Genomic DNA, 21,761 nt, shown 5'->3' with positions numbered 1-21,761 from the left:
GTGTTTTAATTTGGGGTTTGATTCCGATCGCCCCGGTCCAGAGGGCAGGGAAAGCCTCCCGCCATTTTGTGTTTGTCAGGGGAAGCCACTGGGCAGCCGCCATTTGGGGGTTTGTCCCCCCTGGCCCTGCACTCCAGCCGGGCCTGAAGGTGGGCCCCCACCAGGGTGAGGGTTGGCCCACCCATTCTGTACAAAGAGAGACTGAGCCCTCACCAAGTGTCCGGGAAAGCTGGGCTGGGGGTCCCCATACTGTTGAAGGCAGAATTACACCCTGACTCAACTCTCCTCTCGAGGAAAGAGTCACCAATTAAACAAGATCAGACTTTTGTAGACTCTCTGAAAATGCGTGTTATGAGTTTATGTTGTGCTTTATGTCTTATTGTATAATTCCTGTTTATTGTACCCCAGTTATCCTCTCTATCCCCTTTGTCCCTAAACTCAGTTTTCCTGTTGATCAATATTTGGTGCATTGCCGCAGTTATCCATGTATGGTTATGTTTTCCCTTTATGGTAATAATTTACATGCTCCGCCTTAACTCCTCCTTTGTTCTAGCACCTTCCCTACCCTACCTTATATAAGGCGGAAGCCATGTTCTATTGGAGCCTTTTCTGCTTGTCTTTGACTTGTTCAGTTGGGTTCTTTTACATTTCACCATAATAAAGCTGTCTTGCCATTCTCCCGGACGAAGTCGCGGACCTGCTTATTCCTGGCACACGCCGCAGACGGGCAGAGGCAAAGCAAGGTGGGGAGGAGAAGGAGCGGGGACGAGATTGCCCTTGGAAGGCAGACGTGTCCTGGCGCCCGCTCCTGCCCAGGGACCCTGCCCAGAGCCATCCCCCTGCTCGCTGGGGCCTTGAGGGGCAGGTGTCCACCGGGGCCAAGGTGTGCCAGCAGCTCCCCCGTGGTGCTGAGCCTTGCCAGCTCTGGGCCCTGCTGGGCAGCAGAGTCCCTGTGTGCCCCCCGCAGCTGGGCCTCAGCCACCTCCTCTCTCCACAGGCTCCTCTCTGCTCCTGCTCCAGCCCAGCCAAACACCTCGGGCAGGAAGAGCTGGACCTCTCATCTCTGCTCTTCCTGCCCAAAGCCGGCCGTGCTGACGCAGCTGAAGAATGACCTTCTCACCCTCCTGGTCCAGCTGCCACAAAAAGGAGACCCTCTGCCCCCAGCCCTGCGACCCCACCCTCCAGCCCAGTCTAAAGGTGGTCCTGCCCTGCCAGGGTAGGGATTTGGGCCACCTTAACGTACAAATAAATAGAAATAATCCCCCCCTTGAGTGTCTGGGTGGTCCCACCAGCAAAGCCCCAAGGCCCCAGCCCTGGCTGAGCTCCGTGCCCGGGCACAGCCGTGGATGCCCACGGTGTGGGCAGGCAGGATCCAGGCTGGGGCTGGGGGAGCCTGTGGTGGGGGACCTTGGGCTGAGGGCACATTTATTGCAGGAGGGAATTTGGAGTCCCCCGTAAGGTGGGACTGGTGTCCCTCAGGAGGCACCCGGGCATATTTGGAGGTGTCTTCTCTGGTGTGCAGGGGTGAGGGCCCCCGACGAAGTGGGGGGGGGGGCTGCAGTCCCTTGTGAGGCACCCAGGGATATTTTGGGGTCTCTCCTGAGGGTTGCAGGGGGCTGAGGTCCCCCATAAGACTTGCAGGGGGCTGAGGACTGTCATGAGGAACATGGGGGGGGGGTTGGATTTTCCTCTAAGGTGGGCAGGGGGTTTGGGGTCTTTCATAAGCCGTGCAGGGGGCTGTGGCCTCTCATGAGGTTCTCAGGGGGTCTGGGGCCTCTTCTGTGGTGTGCAGGTGCCTGGAGACCCTTTAAGGCGTGCAGGGGGCTGGGGTCCCTTGTGTGGCTCACAAGGATATTTTGGGGTCTCTCCTAAGGCGTGCAGGGGGCTGGGGTCCCTTGGCAGGCACGCAGCAGGGTTAAACTTTAGGGGGTTTCTTGCTGTTCTTCCCACGCCCGGCTCTGGGTCGAGGCCATGCCGAGCTGGGAGCAAATGTGCTGTCCCTGCTCTGCCCGGGCTGCTGGAACAGCGGGCGGGCCCATCCCATCCCATCCCATCCCATCCCATCCCATCCCATCCCATCCCATCCCATCCCATCCCATCCCATCCCGGGGCCCTTCCCAGGGCAGTCTGGCCGGGCCAGGGACCCGCGGGGCGAAGGGGCCGCGGGGCAGCCTGACGAGCCGGGGGGAGGCACAACAAGGGGCCTCCTCGCTGAGCCCTTGGCTGGAGCTTTTCCGAAGCAGAATTCCGGTGTTAAGAGCCTCCAAAGCAGCCAAGAGCCAGAGGAGCTCACAGGAACTTTCATGCGAATCCAAGGCAGACCCCACTGCACACCCCACGCTGAGCTCTCTGCCCCTGACAGCGCTCGCAGCCTCTTTTCTCCCGTGCCCGAGCGCGGGTCCCTCCCCGTTCCCCCACTGGCCCAGGGACCGCGGGGTTACACCTTCCCCACACGCCCACAGCGCCCCCAGTCCACGGCCAGCAGGGGAAGGGTCCCCGGCCTTGCCCAAAGGGGGGTCCCGAGTCTTTGCTGCTGGTTGGTCCCCTTGTCTCTGGGCAAACTGCACCTCTCTGTGTCTGACAACTGCACCACCAGGCCCTTGGCACTGCACCGCCGACTTGGCAAGAACGCCTCTTCATCCCTAATAGAGCCCAACACACACCTACAGCCCCGGCGCTTCGCCAGGGCACAGGAGGCACTGCGGGGGGACAGCTGAGCCCGTGGCTTCTCACCCCAGCGGGAGCCTGGCACTGTGAGTTCCGAGGCCACGCCTTAGACGGCAGTGACCATGGCCCACAAGCTGGGAAGGTCTTGAGGGGCAGAGACTTTCAACGCTTCTCCCCGGGAAGAGTGGCTGATCCTGGGGTTTGTTTCATCTTTTCCCCTCAAAACCAATATCTTGACAGGGAGTAACACACCTTAGCTCCACCCTCCCGTAGCCTGTGATGTGCAGGGCTGGTTGTGCAGGCATTTTACAGGAACTGCCCTCAGTTTATTCACCTGCAGAGCCAATGTCATAACCTACCAAAAAGGGGCTTCTTATTCACTGTTGTCATAGCTGAGATACTCGGTGTGCTGGTTGAGAGTTAACCAGCAGGGGAAATGAACTCAACTCAAAGGAGAGATTATAAGTCAGAGTAACAATTTACTAAAATAATAAAGTACAATCATACAAACAAAGAATTGGTCTTAACCCACAAAATCCAAATGCATAACCCAGTACCCTGGGGCATGAACAAAGTGGTGTTCCTTGGGCCCCGCCTGAGTCCAAAGTAAAGGGAGAGGGGAAGAACCTGCTGGTGGGAGAGCTGTTGCAGTCTGGTCAAAAGTGGTGATTGCAGTGAGATGCTGGAGGAAGAGCTGTTGCAGTCTTTCTCTGGATCCCACAGAGTGGTTAAAAATGTTCCAAGACTCCAAGATTATATGTCCTCCAGTTCAGGCAGGAGTGTTCAGTGCTTCCCTCAGGGCGGGGAGTTCCACAAAGGGTGTGAGGACAAGAGCATCCTCCTATCTCACAGGCCTCTTAACACCTAGTTTATAGCCTGAGGAGTCAGGCTCTATGGGCAGAGGGTGCGAATAGTCTATTCACAACAGTTTCTGGGAAATGGCTTGGAAGGCTATAGAATACACAGTTTTGGGTTACACCCATGCCATGATGAACTGGTCTCAGTTGTCCTAACTAGGACACTCGGACAGATGTTACAATACCAAGTACTTGGATCCAAAGCTGTCTCTAGTCAGCAAAGGATAAAGTGACAGTGGACACTGCTCAGTTCTTAGGGCAGAGGGAGTGGGAACAGAAAGTGCTCTCACAAATAAAGAGTTCCATGTTCACTGCTGGTGTTTAATACATCCCTTTGCCTGCAGTAGAGCTTGTTCTCTCTTTCCAAGGATGGCATTTCTCCGTTCCAGTCACTGGAAGCCCATGGCTGCCGGAATGCAAATGCTGTTGCCACCGCCAAGGGAACTGGGAGCCTCAGTTGCAATAGAGGGACACCCAGCCTTTTTCCTTTAATGTCGTGGCAGTCCAGTCTGCAGTGGATGAATTCCTTGCTGCTGTTGGCTAACCCTTGTGCTGGTACCAAGGTGCCATCCCTTGGATGGAGCAGGCAGGGAGGGATCACAGGCCCACGGTGCTGGCGTTGCTGCAGCTGCCCTGATTGCCTGCCTTGGGTTATTTTTATGAATTACAGCATCAAGTCCTTCCCTGTTTCAAGATGGGCCACCCCCCAGCCCTGAGTGCACAGCACACACTCGGTGTCGGCGTGGCGGGGGAAGAGCTGGCAGGTGCTGCCGGCAAGAGCGGGAATCACCCACAGGAGGTGAATGTTGGAGCTGGCATTGAGATTGCAGTAGAGCCATGAAACGTCTCACTTGTGCAATGTCATACAAATCAGTTCTCAGGCCAACAAGTAGACTGGACAGAGCTGTGTGGCGGGATGTGCTGCCCTGGCTGGGAGGGCAGCTCCTGAGATCCATCCCCACACAATCCCTGTAAAGTAACATACATGCAGGTATCCCCCAAAAATGCCAAGGCAGTGGAAAGAATTCAAAAAGCTTCATTTTGAAGACAAGAACATTCAAAAGCATACAAAGGAAATTCTGCACCAGCTACAAGAGCACTGGGCCTGAGAAAGTCACTGATCTCTTCCAGCTTCTCTATTATCGCTGCCCCCCCGGCTCTCTCTGGCCCTGTAGCGTGTCTGTAAGCGTTCCCTCTGTGCTCCCGTTCCAGACAGAGAGGCTGAGGACTTGTCTGGTAATGGGGGGAGGGAGAAAGCAGCCAAACTGCCTTTGAGAAAGATGTTCCTTTTAGGCAGAAAAACCGTCCTAAGGACCTAACTCTGTCTCCTCCTAACAAAATCTTCTGCAAGCCTTTTCTATCCTCACAATCCAACCCAGGCAGTGAGGTCACAGCAGGGCTGTGAGGTCACAGAGCCCCGTGGTCCCACAGCACCACAAGGATCGACCACTCAGTCCCTGACTGCAACTGTTGCAGCAGCAGCGGCGGCGGCAGCAGTGTCAGATTTGGTGGCGTTTGGACAGTGATTACTGGACAGTGATTACTGGACAGTGATTTCTGGACAGAGATTGTAGAGCAGCGGTGTCAGGACAGGGGTGTCAGGACAGGGGTGTCAGGACAGCGGCGGCAGCAGTAGCTGCCGGCCGGTGTGAGGGCGAGGGGCCATGGCCCTTGCTCTCCGCCTCTTCCTCCTCCTCCTCCTGGCAGTGGCCCTGCACGCCAGGGCTGCCCAGGCTGCTCCGGTGCCAGCGCGGGGAGCAGGTCAGCCGGCGGCCTGGGGCACCTTTCCCGGCCAGCGGGCTCTTCTCCCCAGGAAGTGTCGGGGATGGTTTTCCCCAGGGCTTTAGCCAGGGTTTCCTGGGTGCGGAGAGAGCCCGAAGGGGCCCTTGGCTGCTCCAGCCGCTCCCCCAGGGATGTTGCACAGGGCCTAGAACGAGTGTGCAGAGCGGCCAGGAGCCAGCCCAGAGCTGCCCAGGCCCCTCTGCACCTCTGGCCATGTCCATTGACATCTGGCCCCCACGGGGCTCCCCGAGCCCCTGCAGTGCCACAGTTCTCTGAGGCAGGAGGGGATCCCAGCATGCCATGGAAACGGTTCCCTTCTCTGTTTCTAGATGAGAACACTGGGAATGCTTCCCCATTAGACTGGCTGCGTAAAGTTTTGCAGCCCTTGCAGCCTCCTGCAGGTAAGTTTTCAATGACTCCTCAAAGAAAAATATTTGACAACATGGCAAGAGCCAGATGACAGAAGCTTCTCTGGCTGTTGAGTTACAGGGGTGTCTGCAGGGAGGACTTTTCCAGCTCCTCTTCTGGTTCCTCGGCCCAAACTCCTCTCACATGGCAGGGGTGAGTAGTCTGTCCCTGCTGACCTCACAGGCTGAGCTCTGGTTTTCTCTAATCCGTCCATGTCAAATGGAACTGCTTGCCATTCTGGTCCTCCAAGAGGCAAGAGCCAACGTCCAGGAGAGAAAAAGACCCGTGAGTCAAATGAAGTTCTGAAAGAAATTATGAAGGAACTTCAGAAAGGGCGAGGTGGATCTGTTTCCTCAGCCGGAGCCCAGTGTGGACAGGCAGTGGCTGCACAGCGGGAAGGGATCCATCGCAGCCTCGCTGCCCCGCTGCTGCTTTCCCACCTTCAGGGGCTGTTTCCCCGCCTGGCCTGGCTGCAGCTTCTCCCCGGCCTCTGCAGGAAGGCCTTGAGCATCCCCTGACCCTGTGCCCCAAGTGCACCACGGGCCTTGCAAAGCAGGAGATCCCTTGTATCGTGAAGATGCCACCTCCTTAACGGAGAATGGTCCCATCTGATCCAGGTGTCTCTCTTGCTTTCCCCAGAGATGGACCAAGGGGCTGTTCACAAGTTAATGTTCCCTGAAGGAAGCAGTGGCTCCGTGCCAGGCTCTGCTGAGGGCAGGGAGGCGATGCCAGGCACGGGCACACGGGGTAATTGCTGAGGCGTGGTCAGCCGGTGTCGGCCATCGGGGTGGCTGTGTGGCAGCAGCTCTTCCCCCAGTGCCCGCTCGGGCCCGTCACGGCAGCAGCCAAAGCAGAAAGCACGACAGGTTGGAGGCATCTGGAGCATGTTCTGCAGCGCCTGGGAAACGGGACTCTGGCCCCAAGGTCCCTCCCGCTGCAGCTGCTCCCAGAGCTGGCCCTGAGTCTCGAGAGGCCCAAGGCACCAGAGCAGCCCAGAGCACGATCCCTCCCGCGAGCCGAGGGCCGGAGCGCTCCCTGGCTCCCACCCTGGGCAGGGGCTCACGTGTCTCCTGAGAGGGCCTGACTTCGTCCTCTTGGGCTATGGGAGCTGTCCCGGGGCAGGGAGGGATGGGGCTGGCACTGCCTGCTGCAGTCTTCCCCAGGGCTTTAGCCAGGGTTTCCTGAGTGCAGGAGACACCCCTGAGGGGCCCTTGGCTGCTCCAGCCGCTCCCCCAGGGATGTTGCACAGGGCCTGGAACGAGTGTGCAGAGCGGCCAGGAGCCAGCCCAGAGCTGCCCAGGCCCCTCTGCAGCTCTGGCCATGTCCATTGACATCTGGCCCCCACGGGGCTCCCCGAGCCACTGCAGTGCCACAGTTCTCTGAGGCAGGAGGGGATCCCAGCATGCCATGGAAACGGTTCCCATCCCTGTTTGCTTCTAGACAGGAATCATGACTTGGATTATCTGGAAATCCTGCTGAATGATGCACTGAATTTCCTGGGGCAACCTGGAGGCAAATTCTCAGTGTCCCTTTTCTGACAGAATAATCCCTTTCAATGTGGCAAGAGCTCATTCCTGTGCCATTTTCCTGAAGACCCTCTCAAGGTTGCTGGATTGTGGCAATCATGGCCGACTCTTTGCTCAGGCCCAAGAGGGATCCCACAGGATCCCTGTCAGGGGGAGCTTTTAATCTTCTTTCCCTGGAAATGCCAGTTGCTCCATCCGTGTCCACACGGAGAAGGGCAGAGAGGGAAAGGGCCGGGCCCAGCTCTGCCTCTGCTCCTGAGGGGAGGGCAGAGATGAGGGCCCTGCAGGGATCCCGTTGCCCAGTTGCACTCCCTGCCCCTCCGGCCTGAGGGAGAGTCTGGAACTGGGTCACGGGAGCTCTTCTGTCCTGCCCTTCTTTGCAGCCAAGCCTGGGGGTGACGGTGATCAGGAACCCGGAGTGGGGCCCAGGGTTGAGCCTCCGGAAGGTCGTGTGGGTACGTTGTGGCTTTTTCCCCTGGGAGAGCTGCCAGCTCAGAGCCCAAAGCTGGGCCAGCCGGGCGCCTCTGCAGGGGCCAGGACAGAGAGCTGCCCGTGTGTGCCCTGTCCCTGCGGGATCCCCTCACCCCCCCTGTGCCTCAGGGCTGCCCGTGCAGAGCCCCTGGGATGACACAAGTGTCTCTGCCTGTTGAGTTACAGGGGTGTCCGCAGGGAGGATTTTTCCAGCTCCTCTGCTGATTCCTCTGAGCAAGACCATCTCATATGGCATGAGTGAGTAGTCTGTCCCTGCTGACCTCACAGGCTGAGCTCCGGTTTTCTCTAATCCATTCATGTCAAATGGAACTGCTTGCCATTCAGGTCCTCCAAGAGGCAAGAGCACACGTCCAGGAGACAAAAAGACCCTTGAGTCAAATGAAGTTCTGAAAGAAATTTTGAAGGAACTTCAGAACGGGCGCTCCCTGGCTCCCACCCTGGGCAGAGGCTCACGTGTCTCCTGAGAGGGCCTGACTCTGTCCCCTTGGGCTGTGGGAGCTGTCCCAGGGCAGGGAAGGATGAGGCTGGCACTGCCTGCTGCAGGGATGGGTTGTGTGCGTGTCCCTCAAAGGAGCGACTGCTCAAGCAGCTCCGCTCCCCCCGGGCTCTCCTCCCGGCCTTCTGGGTTTGCTTTGGTGGGACAGCCTGTCCCCAGGGCCTGGAGCCTCCAGGCACCCGCACTGAGGGAAACAGAGAATGTCCTGGCTGTGTCCAACGCGCTGTCGGCTTAGCAGGGGTGCCCAGGACGGGCTAACGCTCCAAATTGCTCCCGCAGATGCAGCCGGTGCCACAATAAATGCTCCCAAGATCCAGGAGAGCACTGGAAGAGATTTCTGTTGGGGAACAGGCTGTTTGAGTGTGATAGTGGCAAGCGTGTTGGAACGGCTGCTTGTCTTCCTGTTGTGCTGTGCTGGAATCTGGTACTGGTGGGTGAGAAAATGGTGAGTTGTTTGTTGATCTCCCCCTCAAACAGCTTCTTTTGAAGGCAGCTCCTAGCCATGGACCATTCCCAGCCTGGCTGCTGTGAAGCGGCCAGTTAGTCCTTGGCCAAAGAACTCTGCTGAGGGTTCTGCTGCTGTCCAGTGCTGTCCTGGCCTCTCAGCTGCTGGGCCCCTCCTGGGGAGCCCGCTGGGACTGGAGCCAGTGCTGGCTCCAAGTGAGCCTGCCTGGCCAAGAGCAGCCCCAGCAGGACGGGCAGAGGCAAAGCAAGGTGGGGAGGAGAAGGAGATTGTCCTTGGAAGGCAGACGTGCCCTGGCGCCCGCTCCTGCCCAGGGACCCTGCCCAGAGCCATCCCCCTGCTCGCTGGGGCCTTGAGGGGCAGGTGTCCACCGGGGCCAAGGTGTGCCAGCAGCTCCCCCGTGGTGCTGAGCCTTGCCAGCTCTGGGCCCTGCTGGGCAGCAGAGTCCCTGTGTGCCCCCTGCAGCTGGGCCTCAGCCACCTCCTCTCTCCACAGGCTCCTCTCTGCTCCTGCTCCAGCCCAGCCAAACACCTCGGGCAGGAAGAGCTGGACCTCTCATCTCTGCTCTTCCTGCCCAAAGCTGGACGTGCTGACACGGCTGAAGAATGACCTTCTCACCCTCCTGGTCCAGCTGCCACAAAAAGGAGCCCCTCTGCCCCTGAGCCCTGCGGCCCCACCCTCCAGCCCAGTCTAAAGGTGGTCCTGCCCTGCCAGGGTAGGGATTTGGGCCACCTTAACGTACAAATAAATAGAAATAAACCCTCAGCTCAGTGTCCGGGTGGTCCCACCAGCAAAGCCCCAAGGCCCCAGCCCTGGCTGAGCTCCAGCCCGGGCGCAGCCGTGGATGCCCACGGTGTGGGCAGGCAGGAGCCAGGCTGGGGCTGGGGGAGCCTGTGGTGAGGGACCTTGGGCTGAGGGCACATTTATTGCAGCGGGACCATCTGGGCCTTGTGCTCCTCAAATGGGCTGCTGTTAGGGTTCTAAAAGCGAGGGGGTGGAGCTTTAGTGATGAATATTCATAAATCACCTCCTCACCCAGAGGTGTGGACTTGAAAGGAAAAAGCCAAGGCCTAGAAGGGGAAGGGGCCACCCTTCTCCCCTGCGTCGGAGGGTAAGGCAGTCACTCCTCTCAAGGCAACCTGCAGTGGCAATCGCTGCTGGGGCTGCCACTGCCCGCACTGCAGCGAGAGACTTTGCCAGGAAGAGCCCTCCCCGAGATCCAGATTCTGCTGGGTTCTGGTTTTCTTTTTTTTTTCTGTTGTCGAAATTGCAGCGTGGTCTGCCCAAAAGGAGCGAAGGCGGGAGCCTGCAAGTGGCAACTGTTGCTACTGCTGCTCCCTGCCCAGGGAGAGATTGCTGCTGTAGTCACCCCGGGAGATGCCACAGCCCGGCTGGCTACTGCACCCGCTGCTGTTCCTCACGGCAACAGAGAGGGAGAGAGAGGGAGACAGCCTGCCCCCTGCCTCTGTGTCCTGCCATCTTCCTGCGACAGTGTGTTTTAATTTGGGGTTTGATTCCGATCGCCCCGGTCCAGAGGGCAGGGAAAGCCTCCCGCCATTTTGTGTTTGTCAGGGGAAGCCACTGGGCAGCCGCCATTTGGGGGTTTGTCCCCCCTGGCCCTGCACTCCAGCCGGGCCTGAAGGTGGGCCCCCACCAGGGTGAGGGTTGGCCCACCCATTCTGTACAAAGAGAGACTGAGCCCTCACCAAGTGTCCGGGAAAGCTGGGCTGGGGGTCCCCATACTGTTGAAGGCAGAATTACACCCTGACTCAACTCTCCTCTCGAGGAAAGAGTCACCAATTAAACAAGATCAGACTTTTGTAGACTCTCTGAAAATGCGTGTTATGAGTTTATGTTGTGCTTTATGTCTTATTGTATAATTCCTGTTTATTGTACCCCAGTTATCCTCTCTATCCCCTTTGTCCCTAAACTCAGTTTTCCTGTTGATCAATATTTGGTGCATTGCCGCAGTTATCCATGTATGGTTATGTTTTCCCTTTATGGTAATAATTTACATGCTCCGCCTTAACTCCTCCTTTGTTCTAGCACCTTCCCTACCCTACCTTATATAAGGCGGAAGCCATGTTCTATTGGAGCCTTTTCTGCTTGTCTTTGACTTGTTCAGTTGGGTTCTTTTACATTTCACCATAATAAAGCTGTCTTGCCATTCTCCCGGACGAAGTCGCGGACCTGCTTATTCCTGGCACACGCCGCAGACGGGCAGAGGCAAAGCAAGGTGGGGAGGAGAAGGAGCGGGGACGAGATTGCCCTTGGAAGGCAGACGTGCCCTGGCGCCCGCTCCTGCCCAGGGACCCTGCCCAGAGCCATCCCCCTGCTCGCTGGGGCCTTGAGGGGCAGGTGTCCACCGGGGCCAAGGTGTGCCAGCAGCTCCCCCGTGGTGCTGAGCCTTGCCAGCTCTGGGCCCTGCTGGGCAGCAGAGTCCCTGTGTGCCCCCTGCAGCTGGGCCTCAGCCACCTCCTCTCTCCACAGGCTCCTCTCTGCTCCTGCTCCAGCCCAGCCAAACACCTCGGGCAGGAAGAGCTGGACCTCTCATCTCTGCTCTTCCTGCCCAAAGCTGGACGTGCTGACACGGCTGAAGAACGGGCTTCTCACCCTCCTGGTCCAGCTGCCACAAAAAGGAGCCCCTCTGCCCCCAGCCCTGCGGCCCCACCCTCCAGCCCAGTCTAAAGGTGGTCCTGCCCTGCCAGGGTAGGGATTTGGGCCACCTTAACGTACAAATAAATAGAAATAAACCCTCCCTTGAGTGTCCGGGTGGTCCCACCAGCAAAGCCCCAAGGCCCCAGCCCTGGCTGAGCTCCGTGCCCGGGCACAGCCGTGGATGCCCACGGTGTGGGCAGGCAGGAGCCAGGCTGGGGCTGGGGGAGCCTGTGGTGAGGGACCTTGGGCTGAGGGCACATTTATTGCAGGAGGGAATTTGGAGTCCCCCGTAAGGTGGGACTGGTGTCCCTCAGGAGGCACCCGGGCATATTTGGAGGTGTCTTCTCTGGTGTGCAGGGCTGAGGGCCCCCGAAGAAGTGGGGGGGGCTGCAGTCCCTTGTGAGGCACCCAGGGATATTTTGGGGTCTCTCCTGAGGGCTGCAGGGGGCTGAGGTCCCCCATAAGACTTGCAGGGGGCTGAGGACTGTCATGAGGAACATGGGGGGGGGGTTGGATTTTCCTCTAAGGTGGGCAGGGGATTTGGGGTCTTTCATAAGCCGTGCAGGGGGCTGTGGCCTCTCATGAGGTTCTCAGGGGGTCTGGGGACTCTTCTGTGGTGTGCAGGTGCCTGGAGACCCCTTAAGGCGTGCAGGGGGCTGGGGTCCCTTGTGTGGCTCACAGGGATATTTTGGGGTCTCTCCTAAGGCGTGCAGGGGGCTGGGGTCCCTCGTGTGGCTCACAGGGATATTTTGGGGTCTCTCCTAAGGCGTGCAGGGGGCTGGGGTCCCTCGTGTGGCAAACAAGGATATTTTGGGGTCTCTCCTAAGGCGTGCAGGGGGCTGGGGTCCCTTGGCAGGCACACAGCGGGGTTAAACTTTAGGGGGTTTCTTGCTGTTCTTCCCACGCCCGGCTCTGGGTCGAGGCCATGCCGAGCTGGGAGCAAATGTGCTGACCCTGCTCTGCCCAGACTGCTGGAACAGCGGGCGGGCCCATCCCATCCCATCCCATCCTATCCCATCCCATCCCATCCCATCCCATCCCATCCCATCCCATCCCATCCCATCCCATCCCATCCCATCCCATCCCATCCCATCCCGGGGCCCTTCCCAGGGCAGTCTGGCCGGGCCAGGGACCCGCGGGGCGAAGGGGCCGCGGGGCAGCCTGACGAGCCGGGGGGAGGCACAACAAGGGGCCTCCTCGCTGAGCCCTTGGCTGGAGCTTTTCCGAAGCAGAATTCCGGTGTTAAGAGCCTCCAAAGCAGCCAAGAGCCAGAGGAGCTCACAGAAACTTTCATGCGAATCCAAGGCAGACCCCACTGCACACCCCGCGCTGAGCTCTCTGCCCCTGACAGCGCTCGCAGCCTCTTTTCTCCCGTGCCCGAGCGCGGGTCCCTCCCCGTTCCCCCACTGGCCCAGGGACCGCGGGGTTACACCTTACCCACACGCCCACAGCGCCCCCAGTCCACGGCCAGCAGGGGAAGGGTCCCCGGCCTTGCCCAAAGGGGGGTCCCGAGTCTTTGCTGCTGGTTGGTCCCCTTGTCTCTGGGCAAACTGCACCTCTCTGTGTCTGACAACTGCACCACCAGGCCCTTGGCACTGCACCGCCGACTTGGCAAGAACGCCTCTTCATCCCTAATAGAGCCCAACACACACCTACAGCCCCGGCGCTTCGCCAGGGCACAGGAGGCACTGCGGGGGGACAGCTGAGCCCGTGGCTTCTCACCCCAGCGGGAGCCTGGCACTGTGAGTTCCGAGGCCATGCCTTAGACGGCAGTGACCATGGCCCACAAGCTGGGAAGGTCTTGAGGGGCAGAGACTTTCAACGCTTCTCCCCGGGAAGAGTGGCTGATCCTGGGGTTTGTTTCATCTTTTCCCCTCAAAACCAATATCTTGACAGGGAGTAACACACCTTAGCTCCACCCTCCCGTGGCCTGTGATGTGCAGGGCTGGTTGTGCAGGCATTTTACAGGAACTGCCCTCAGTTTATTCACCTGCAGAGCCAATATCATAACATACCAAAAAGGGGCTTCTTATTCACTGTTGTCATAGCTGAGATACTCGGACAGATGGTACAATTCCAAGTACTTGGATCCAAAGCTGTCTCAAGTCAGCAAAGGATAAAGTGACAGTGGACACTGCTCAGTTCTTAGGGCAGAGGGAGTGGGAACAGAAAGTGCTCTCACAAATAAAGAGTTCCATGTTCACTGCTGGTGTTTAATACATCCCTTTGCCTGCAGTAGAGCTTGTTCTCTCTTTCCAAGGATGGCATTTCTCCGTTCCAGTCACTGGAAGCCCATGGCTGCCGGAATGCAAATGCTGTTGCCACCGCCAAGGGAACTGGGAGCCTCAGTTGCAATAGAAGGACACCCAGCCTTTTTCCTTTAATGTCGTGGCAGTCCAGTCTGCAGTGGATGAATTCCTTGCTGCTGTTGGCTAACCCTTGTGCTGGTACCAAGGTGCCATCCCTTGGATGGAGCAGGCAGGGAGGGATCCCAGGCCCACGGTGCTGGCGTTGCTGCAGCTGCCCTGATTGCCTGCCTTGGGTTATTTTTATGAATTATGGCATCAAGTCCTTCCCTGTTTCAATATGGGCCACCCCCCAGCCCTGAGTGCACAGCACACACTCGGTGTCGGCGTGGCGGGGCAAGAGCTGGCAGGTGCTGCCGGCAAGAGCGGGAATCACCGACAGGAGGTGAATGTTGGAGCTGGCATTGAGATTGCAGTAGAGCCATGGAACGTCTCACTTGTGCAATGTCATACAAATCAGTTCTCAGGCCAACAAGTAGACTGGACAGAGCTGTGTGGCGGGATGTGCTGCCCTGGCTGGGAGGGCAGCTCCTGAGATCCATCCCCACACGATCTCACCCAGACAATGAGGTCACAGCAGGGCTGTGAGGTCACAGAGCCCCGTGGTCCCACAGCACCATAATGACCAAATACTCGGTCCCTGACCACAACTGCTGTGGCAGCGGCGGCACATCTGGTGACATTTGAACAGAGATTACTGGACAGGGATTACAGGACAGCGGTGTCAGGACAGGGGTGTCAGGACAGGGGTGTCAGGACAGCGGCGGCAGCAGTAGCTGCCGGCCGGTGTGAGGGCGAGGGGCCATGGCCCTTGCTCTCCGCCTCTTCCTCCTCCTCCTGGCAGTGGCCCTGCACGCCAGGGCTGCCCAGGCTGCTCCGGTGCCAGCGCGGGGAGCAGGTCAGCCGGTGGCCTGGGGCACCTTTCCCGGCCAGCGGGCTCTTCTCCCCGGGAAGCGTCTGGGATGGTTTTCCCCAGGGCTTTAGCCAGGGTTTCCTGAGTGGAGGAGACACCCCTGAGGGGCCCTTGGCTGCTCCAGCCGCTCCCCCAGGGATGTTGCACAGGGCCTGGAACGAGTGTGCAGAGCGGCCAGGAGCCAGCCCAGAGCTGCCCAGGCCCCTCTGCAGCTCTGGTCATGTCCATTGACATCTGGCCCCCACGGGGCTCCCCAAGCCCCTGCAGTGCCACAGTTCTCTGAGGCAGGAGGGGATCCCAGCATGCCATGGAAACGGTTCCCATCTCTTGTTTGCTTCTAGATGGGGATCGTGACTTTGATTATCTAGAAATTCTTGTGGATGATGCTTTGAAGTTCCTGGAGCAACCTGGAGGCAAGTTCTCAGTGTCCCTTTCCTGACAGAATAATCCCTTTCAATGTGGCAAGAGCTCATTCATGTGCCATTTTCCTGAAGACCCTCTCAAGGTTGCTGGATTGTGGCAATCTTGGCCTGCTCCTTGCTCAGGCCCAAGAGGGATCCCACCAGATCCCTGTCAGGGGGAGGAGAAAGGAGCATTTAGCTTTTAATCTTCTTTCCATGCACATGCCAGTTGCTCCCTCCGTGGCTGCTGTGCAGACACGGAGAAGGGCAGAGAGGGAAGGGGCCGGGCCCAGGGCTGTGCCCGGGGGGCTGTGCCTGGCGCGGCTCCTTTGCCGGCCCCTCGGAGCCAGAGGTGCTCCCGCTGCGGCTGCCAAGCCATGGCCCTCGCTGGGGTTGAGTTTGGAGCTGGGGCAGCTCCAGGGAGTCCCTGGTGCCCTGAGAGCTCTGCATGGGGCTCCTTTGGTCCCAGCAAGGGGCCACTGCTGGCCTGTGGGAGCTCTGCCTCTGCTCCTGAGGGGAGGGCAGAGATGAGGGCCCTGCAGGGATCCCGTTGCCCAGTTGCACTCCCTGCCCCTCCGGCCTGAGGGAGAGTCTGGAACTGGGTCACGGGAGCTCTTCTGTCCTGCCCTTCTTTGCAGCCAAGCCTGGGGGTGACGGTGATCAGGAACCCGGAGTGGGGCCCAGGGTTGAGCCTCCGGAAGGTCGTGTGGGTACGTTGTGGCTTTTCCCCCTGGGAGAGCTGCCAGCTCAGAGCCCAAAGCTGGGCCAGCCGGGCGCCTCTGCAGGGGCCAGGACAGAGAGCTGCCCGTGTGTGCCCTGTCCCTGCGGGATCCCCTCACCCCCCCTGTGCCTCAGGGCTGCCCGTGCAGAGCCCCAGGGATGACACAAGTGTCTCTGCCTGTTGAGTTACAGGGGTGTCTGAAGGGAGGACTTTTCCAGATACTGAGCTGGATGCTGCATGTCCCTGCTGACCTCACAGGCTGACCACTGGTTTTCTGTAATCCGTTCATGTCAAACGACTTCTTATTCAGGTCCTCCAAGAGGCAAGAACCAAGCTGAAGACAAAAAGTCTCAGGAGTCACTTGAAGCCCTAAGACAAATCCTGAAGGAAATGCTGCAGAAACAGAGAGGTGGGTCTGTTTCCTCAGCCTGAGCCGTGAGACCCATCAGCCGGGGGCTTATGATCCACGTGTGGACAGGCAGTGGCTGCACAGCGGGAAGGGATCCATCGCAGCCTCACTGCCCCGCTGCTGCTTTCCCGCCTTCAGGGGCTGTTTCCCCGCCTGGCCTGGCTGCAGCTTCTCCCCGGCCTCTGCAGGAAGGCCTTGAGTATCCCCTGACCCCGTGCCCCAAATGCACCACGGGCCCTGCAGACCAGGAGATCCCCTGCAATTGCCTGGTCTGCTCTCCCGGCAGCTGCGGTGTGTCGGCTGTTTGGAGGAGGGAGTGCCCTGACCCAGCCCCAAAAGCCTGGCTGTTTCCCTGGACCTTTCCCATGTCTTTTATAAGCATTGCCTCCTGAAGATGACCCTTCCCTTATGGAGAACAGCTCCCTCTGATCCAGTTGTCCCTCTTGCTTTCCCCAGAGATGGACCAAGGGGCTGTTCAGAAGTCAGTGTTCCCCAAAGGAAGCAGTGGCTCCGTGCCAGGCTCTGCTGAGGGCAGGGAGGCGATGCCAGGCACGGGCACACGGGGTAATTGCTGAGGCGTGGTCAGTCGGTGTCGGCCATCGGGGTGGCTGTGTGGCAGCAGCTCTTCCCCAGTGCCCGCTCGGGCCCGTCACGGCAGCAGTCAAAGCAGAAAGCACGACAGGTTGGAGGCATCTGGAGCATGTTCTGCAGCACCTGGGAAACGGGACTCTGGCCCCAAGGTCCCTCCCGCTGCAGCTGCTCCCAGAGCTGGCCCTGAGTCTCGAGAGGCCCAAGGCACCAGAGCAGCCCAGAGCGGGATCCCTCCCGCGAGCCGAGGGCCGGAGCGCTCCCTGGCTCCCACCCCAGGCAGGGGCTCACGTGTCTCCTGAGAGGGCCTGACTCCGTCCCCTTGGGCTGTGGGAGCTGTCCCAGGGCAGGGAAGGATGAGGCTGGCACTGCCTGCTGCAGGGATGGGTTGTGTGCGTGTCCCTCAAAGGAGCGACTGCTCAAGCAGCTCCGCTCCCCCCGGGCTCTCCTCCCGGCCTTCTGGGTTTGCTTTGGTGGGACAGCCTGTCCCCAGGGCCTGGAGCCTCCAGGCACCCGCACTGAGGGAAACAGAGGATGTCCTGGCTGTGTCCAACGTGCTGTCGGCTTAGCAGGGGTGCCCAGGACGGGCTAACGCTCCAAATTGCTCCCGCAGATGCAGCCGGTGCCACAATAAATGCTCCCAAGATCCAGGAGAGCATTGGTAGAGGTTTCTGTTCAGGAACGCGATGTTTAGCTGTGATAATGGCAAGTGTGTTGGGCTGGCAGCTTGTCATCATGTTGTGCTGTGCTGGAATCTGGTGCTGGTGGGAAAGAAAACGGTGAGTTGTTTGTTGATCTCCCCCTCAAACAGCTTCTTTTGAAGGCAGCTCCTAGCCATGGAACATTCCCAGCCTGGCTGCTGTGGAGCGGCCAGTTAGTCCTTGGCCAAAGAACTCTGCTGAGGTTGCTGCTGCTGTCCAGTGCTGTCCTGGCCTCTCAGCTGCTGGGCCCCTCCTGGGGAGCCCGCTGGGACTGGAGCCAGTGCTGGCTCCAAGTGAGCCTGCCTGGCCAAGAGCAGCCCCAGCAGGACGGGCAGAGGCAAAGCAAGGTGGGGAGGAGAAGGAGCGGGGACGAGATTGCCCTTGGAAGGCAGACGTGCCCTGGCGCCCGCTCCTGCCCAGGGACCCTGCCCAGAGCCATCCCCCTGCTCGCTGGGGCCTTGAGGGGCAGGTGTCCACCGGGGCCAAGGTGTGCCAGCAGCTCCCCCGTGGTGCTGAGCCTTGCCAGCTCTGGGCCCTGCTGGGCAGCAGAGTCCCTGTGTGCCCCCTGCAGCTGGGCCTCAGCCACCTCCTCTCTCCACAGGCTCCTCTCTGCTCCTGCTCCAGCCCAGCCAAACACCTCGGTTAGGAGGAAGCAGATCTCTCAGCTCAGCTCTCTCAGCCTAAACCCGGCTATGCTGCCGCAGCTGCAGAACCTCCAGGTCCAGCTGCCACCCAAACGAGCCCCTCTGCCACTGAGCCCCCTGGCCCTGCACTCCAACCAGCTCTGAAGGTGGGCCCCCCACTAGGTAGGGGTTGGCCCACCTCTTATGTACAAATAAAGAGAGTTTGAGCCCTCACCAAGTGTCTGGGTGGTCCCACCAGCAAAGCCCCAAGGCCCCAGCCCTGGCTGAGCTCCAGCCCGGGCACAGCCGTGGATGCCCACGGTGTGGGCAGGCAGGAGCCAGGTTGGGGCTCATGTGATCAGCAGCAACCAGCTACAATCTTTGTTTTTCATAGACGTGGCAACATTAAAAAGTATTTTTCATAGAAAAAAAACCCCAAACAAATTACTCTTTTCCCCAACAGTTCTTTGTTTCTCAAACTCTTTTTACAATTCTGGAAAACCAAGAACATTCTGACATTTCTGCAATAATACATGAAATTGCATTTAATTGTTAATCTTTACTCTAGAAAGCACTAGTGAGGACCAGGTTGGTGCTGAGCCTCTTTTTCTGTAGGAGTTTTGTACCTCATCACAACCAAACAACCTAAAATCTTTCCCCAGATATTTTTCAGGATTTCTGACAAGCTCACCTCTCAGCCTCCAAAGGCAAACTTTGAGCACAGTGGGCTGTGGGAAGCTCTTGAAGTCAGTGTCTTTGTTCACTGCTGGAAGAATGACCTCTCTTCTAGAGCAGGGGATTGCTCCCAGCTCCCTGCCACTCCCTTCCCTCCCAGCCTGTCCCGAGTGGTCCCCACTCCTCCAGCTCTCGTGGTCCCTGGCTCTCATTCCTGTGGAACTGCTGGAGAACACATCACCTCTGCAAAACCAGCTCAGCAGGATTTAAGCTTTATCCCCTTGTTTACATTAGCTTGTTGGCTTCTCTAAACACAAGTTTAGCTTTTGAATGACAAATTTCACCTGGCAGAAGAACTGATGCTCTGTTTCTCATGTAGGCTAAACTCCCACTGACTTAATAAATGTCTGGCCAGCTTAAGGCCTGGAAAACCATTTAATGGAGCCATTTAATACTAAAATGGCCCAATATAAGTATGAAAAGGAGCTTGTTTAAATGTTGGAGCCCATTAGAGCATGCCTTTAATTAGTCAGTGGCACATCCTTCTCCCTCCCACCTCTCCACCCATGAATGCCCAACAGCATGTTTGACAGTTCTTTTCCCCAGAAATCGAACTGCCCCATTTTACTCTGGGTAAAAAAAAATAAAATAAAATTAAATGTTCTATGTTCTCATCATCATCAGAATGAGCTGCTTAATAAATTATATTAACAACTCAGACTGTGGAGCTACTTCCTTAGACTGCAACACTGGCTTTATCGTGCCTTGAAAGAGTGGAAGTGCTACAGTCTTTAAAATCAGTTGGACACAATCGTAGCTCTGGAGTTAAGCACAGCAGTAAAAGAACTTTAGGGGTCAGGCCTCAACTGCCCCCAGTGTCTGTCTGGAGTAAACTGCCCCAAGCCATCTCCCCCCTGCAGGCTGGAGAGGGGCTCTGACTGCAGGGCACCCATCACTCTCAGGACTAACACTACTATCCTGCATTAGGATTGGCTTTGGATGGAGACCAGAAATAATATCTGGCTAAAGGGAAACAAGATAGAAAGGTCTCTGGAGTCCCTGGGCAGGCTGGACAAGGTCAGGACAGAGGGCACCCAGAAGGGCTGCCCACCCCAGAGCTCTTTGGAGCCCACTGTGCTCAGGGTTGGAGTGAGTCCAGAGCTCAAGATTTCTTCTGAAACTGCACCAGTGAACACAATAAAATAAAGCAAATGCTGTTCAGCTCTCAGGAACAAGTCAAACCCAGCCAGCCTGTAGCCTTGCTGCTCTGCCACCGTCCTGCTTCATCCCAGCTGCACCCACTGTGCTCTAAATTTAGAGTAAACTGCCCTTACTTTCTGTCGGGTGCGTTGGGTCACGAGAGCAAAGCTCTCAGAAGAGAATCAGTGTCAGCAGACAGCGCTCATGGAGCAAACAGAGACCTGGGCCTGCAAGATAACCTTCAGATATTTTGGGACTACACACTTGCAGCCCTGAGGGCAGGAAGAGAAGCCCAGGGACATGCTGTCTCTTGTTTTATCAAAATGCTTCGGATGGGGATGAGGAAACCACAGTCTTTATAGCTAAAGCTCCCCTGCCCTTCGAGGACAGGAGCTTTCTCTTTGTTCTTCTGGCATTTGCCTTACACTGAAAAAGACCAGAGGCATCTTCAGTAACTGAGCTGCGGGGTACAGAAATATCTCTGTTAACTTCTCAGCTATGCCCTCACCAATGCCCATGCACAGTTCCAGCTTTGCCTACCTGACCAAAAGAGGTTGTGTGCTTTAGGAAACTACATGATAATAAGGTTTTTTCTTTTTTTTCCTTAATTAATTTTTAGCAATTCTAAAAGGGAAATTAATATTTTAAAGTTAAAACCCTTTCTGACTGTGACAGAGATCAGAAAATCTCCCCTGACGTACAAAACCAGAAGTGGCCTCAGGTTGTGCCAAGAGAGGTTTAGATTGGGCATGAGGAAGATTTTTTTCACAGAAAGGGCTGTCCAGCCCTGGCACAGGCTGTCCAGGGCAGTGGAGGAATCGCCATCCCTGAAGTATTCAAAAGACGTAGATGTGGCACCTGGAGACCTGGTTTAGTGGTGAGCATGGTGATGGTGCTGTGTTGACAGTTGGACTGAGTGAGCTGAAAAGGATTTTCCAACCTCAACAATTCTGTGATTCTGATTATGAGGAAACAAGCAAAATGCCAAGATAACAAGAATTTTCTGTAGAAAATGTTTCCCCTTGTTTCCTAAAAGCTGAACCATTCCCTAAACCACACAAAACCAAACAAGAAAACAGCCTCCTGACCTTCTCTCCCAGCAGCAGGACCTGCTGAGCTCCAAGATCCCTCTTTGTCCTTCAGAGCATCCCCCAGCCTGGATCTCCCCCCACTTTGCATCTCCAACATTCAGCGGACTCAGAGGTCCTGTGTGAGTCATGAAAACAAACACAAAGGTGCCTGCAACATATTCTGTGCAAATGCTGATGGTGTAGCAGCAGTTACTGAGGACACAAGTCAGGGGACATTTCATGCTCCTCCTTACAGCTGCTGCACCTTGGCCACTCCTCCCGAGCCTCCTGCTCTCGGAAAGCAGCACCGGTGTTCCAGAAACAGAAATATAGGGAATGCAATGTGGCATGAAAGGGGAAACAGAGGTCAGCTTTTCAGTGCTGCATACCTCTGCCTTAAATTCCTCACATATTACTTTTGCTTAAAAACCCTTCCAAGTTTTTTCCCACTTGGAGGTAAAAGAACAAAACTAGATGCAACACCTCAGATGGGACAGGGAAAAAAACCAACCACGTTGCCCCCACAAAGAACAAACAAAATGCTGTTGCTGATGAACTTGGGAAGGACTGCAAGGTTCAGATTTCCTGCCAGAGTTTTGTGTTGCTCATCCCGCCAGAGTCAAAGTATTTCTTTAATAAAAAACAAACCCAGGCACTCCGATAAAAACCTGGTTTCAGTTGTGACCAAGGTAAATGCAGACGTGGAACAGAAAACAGTGTTATAGTTGGACTCAGCCTTGTAGCCAAATCACCTGAAAGCAAATCCCTTGCAGTTATTGTAGGCACTTGAAAATGTGTCTGTTAA

General features: G+C 57.2%; 1 protein-coding gene across 4 annotated transcripts in view; it reads left to right on the top strand.

Annotated features, from left to right (window-relative positions):
* LOC135420517 (uncharacterized) overlaps window positions 1–9,456 on the top strand; it is a 490,234-nt gene extending 480,778 nt beyond the window's left edge. The window contains exons 1-6 of one of the 4 annotated variants that reach the window (XM_064668086.1): window positions 4,861–5,285; window positions 5,636–5,707; window positions 5,796–5,999; window positions 6,354–6,461; window positions 8,508–8,673; window positions 9,187–9,456. In XM_064668086.1, coding sequence (XP_064524156.1) covers window positions 5,927–5,999; window positions 6,354–6,461; window positions 8,508–8,673; window positions 9,187–9,385 — 546 coding nt within the window. In that variant the 5' untranslated portion in view covers window positions 4,861–5,285; window positions 5,636–5,707; window positions 5,796–5,926 and the 3' untranslated portion in view covers window positions 9,386–9,456. The other 3 variants (XM_064668087.1, XR_010433568.1, XM_064668085.1) reach the window with 3 other exon arrangements.
* The last annotated feature ends 12,305 nt before the right edge of the window (window positions 9,457–21,761 follow it).

The sequence above is a fragment of the Pseudopipra pipra genome, chromosome 11, assembly GCF_036250125.1.
Source record: "Pseudopipra pipra isolate bDixPip1 chromosome 11, bDixPip1.hap1, whole genome shotgun sequence".
In the NCBI taxonomy this organism is placed as follows: Eukaryota; Metazoa; Chordata; class Aves; order Passeriformes; family Pipridae; genus Pseudopipra; species Pseudopipra pipra.
Note: the sequence above shows the minus strand (reverse complement) of the source record. Positions and strands in the feature narration are given on the sequence as shown.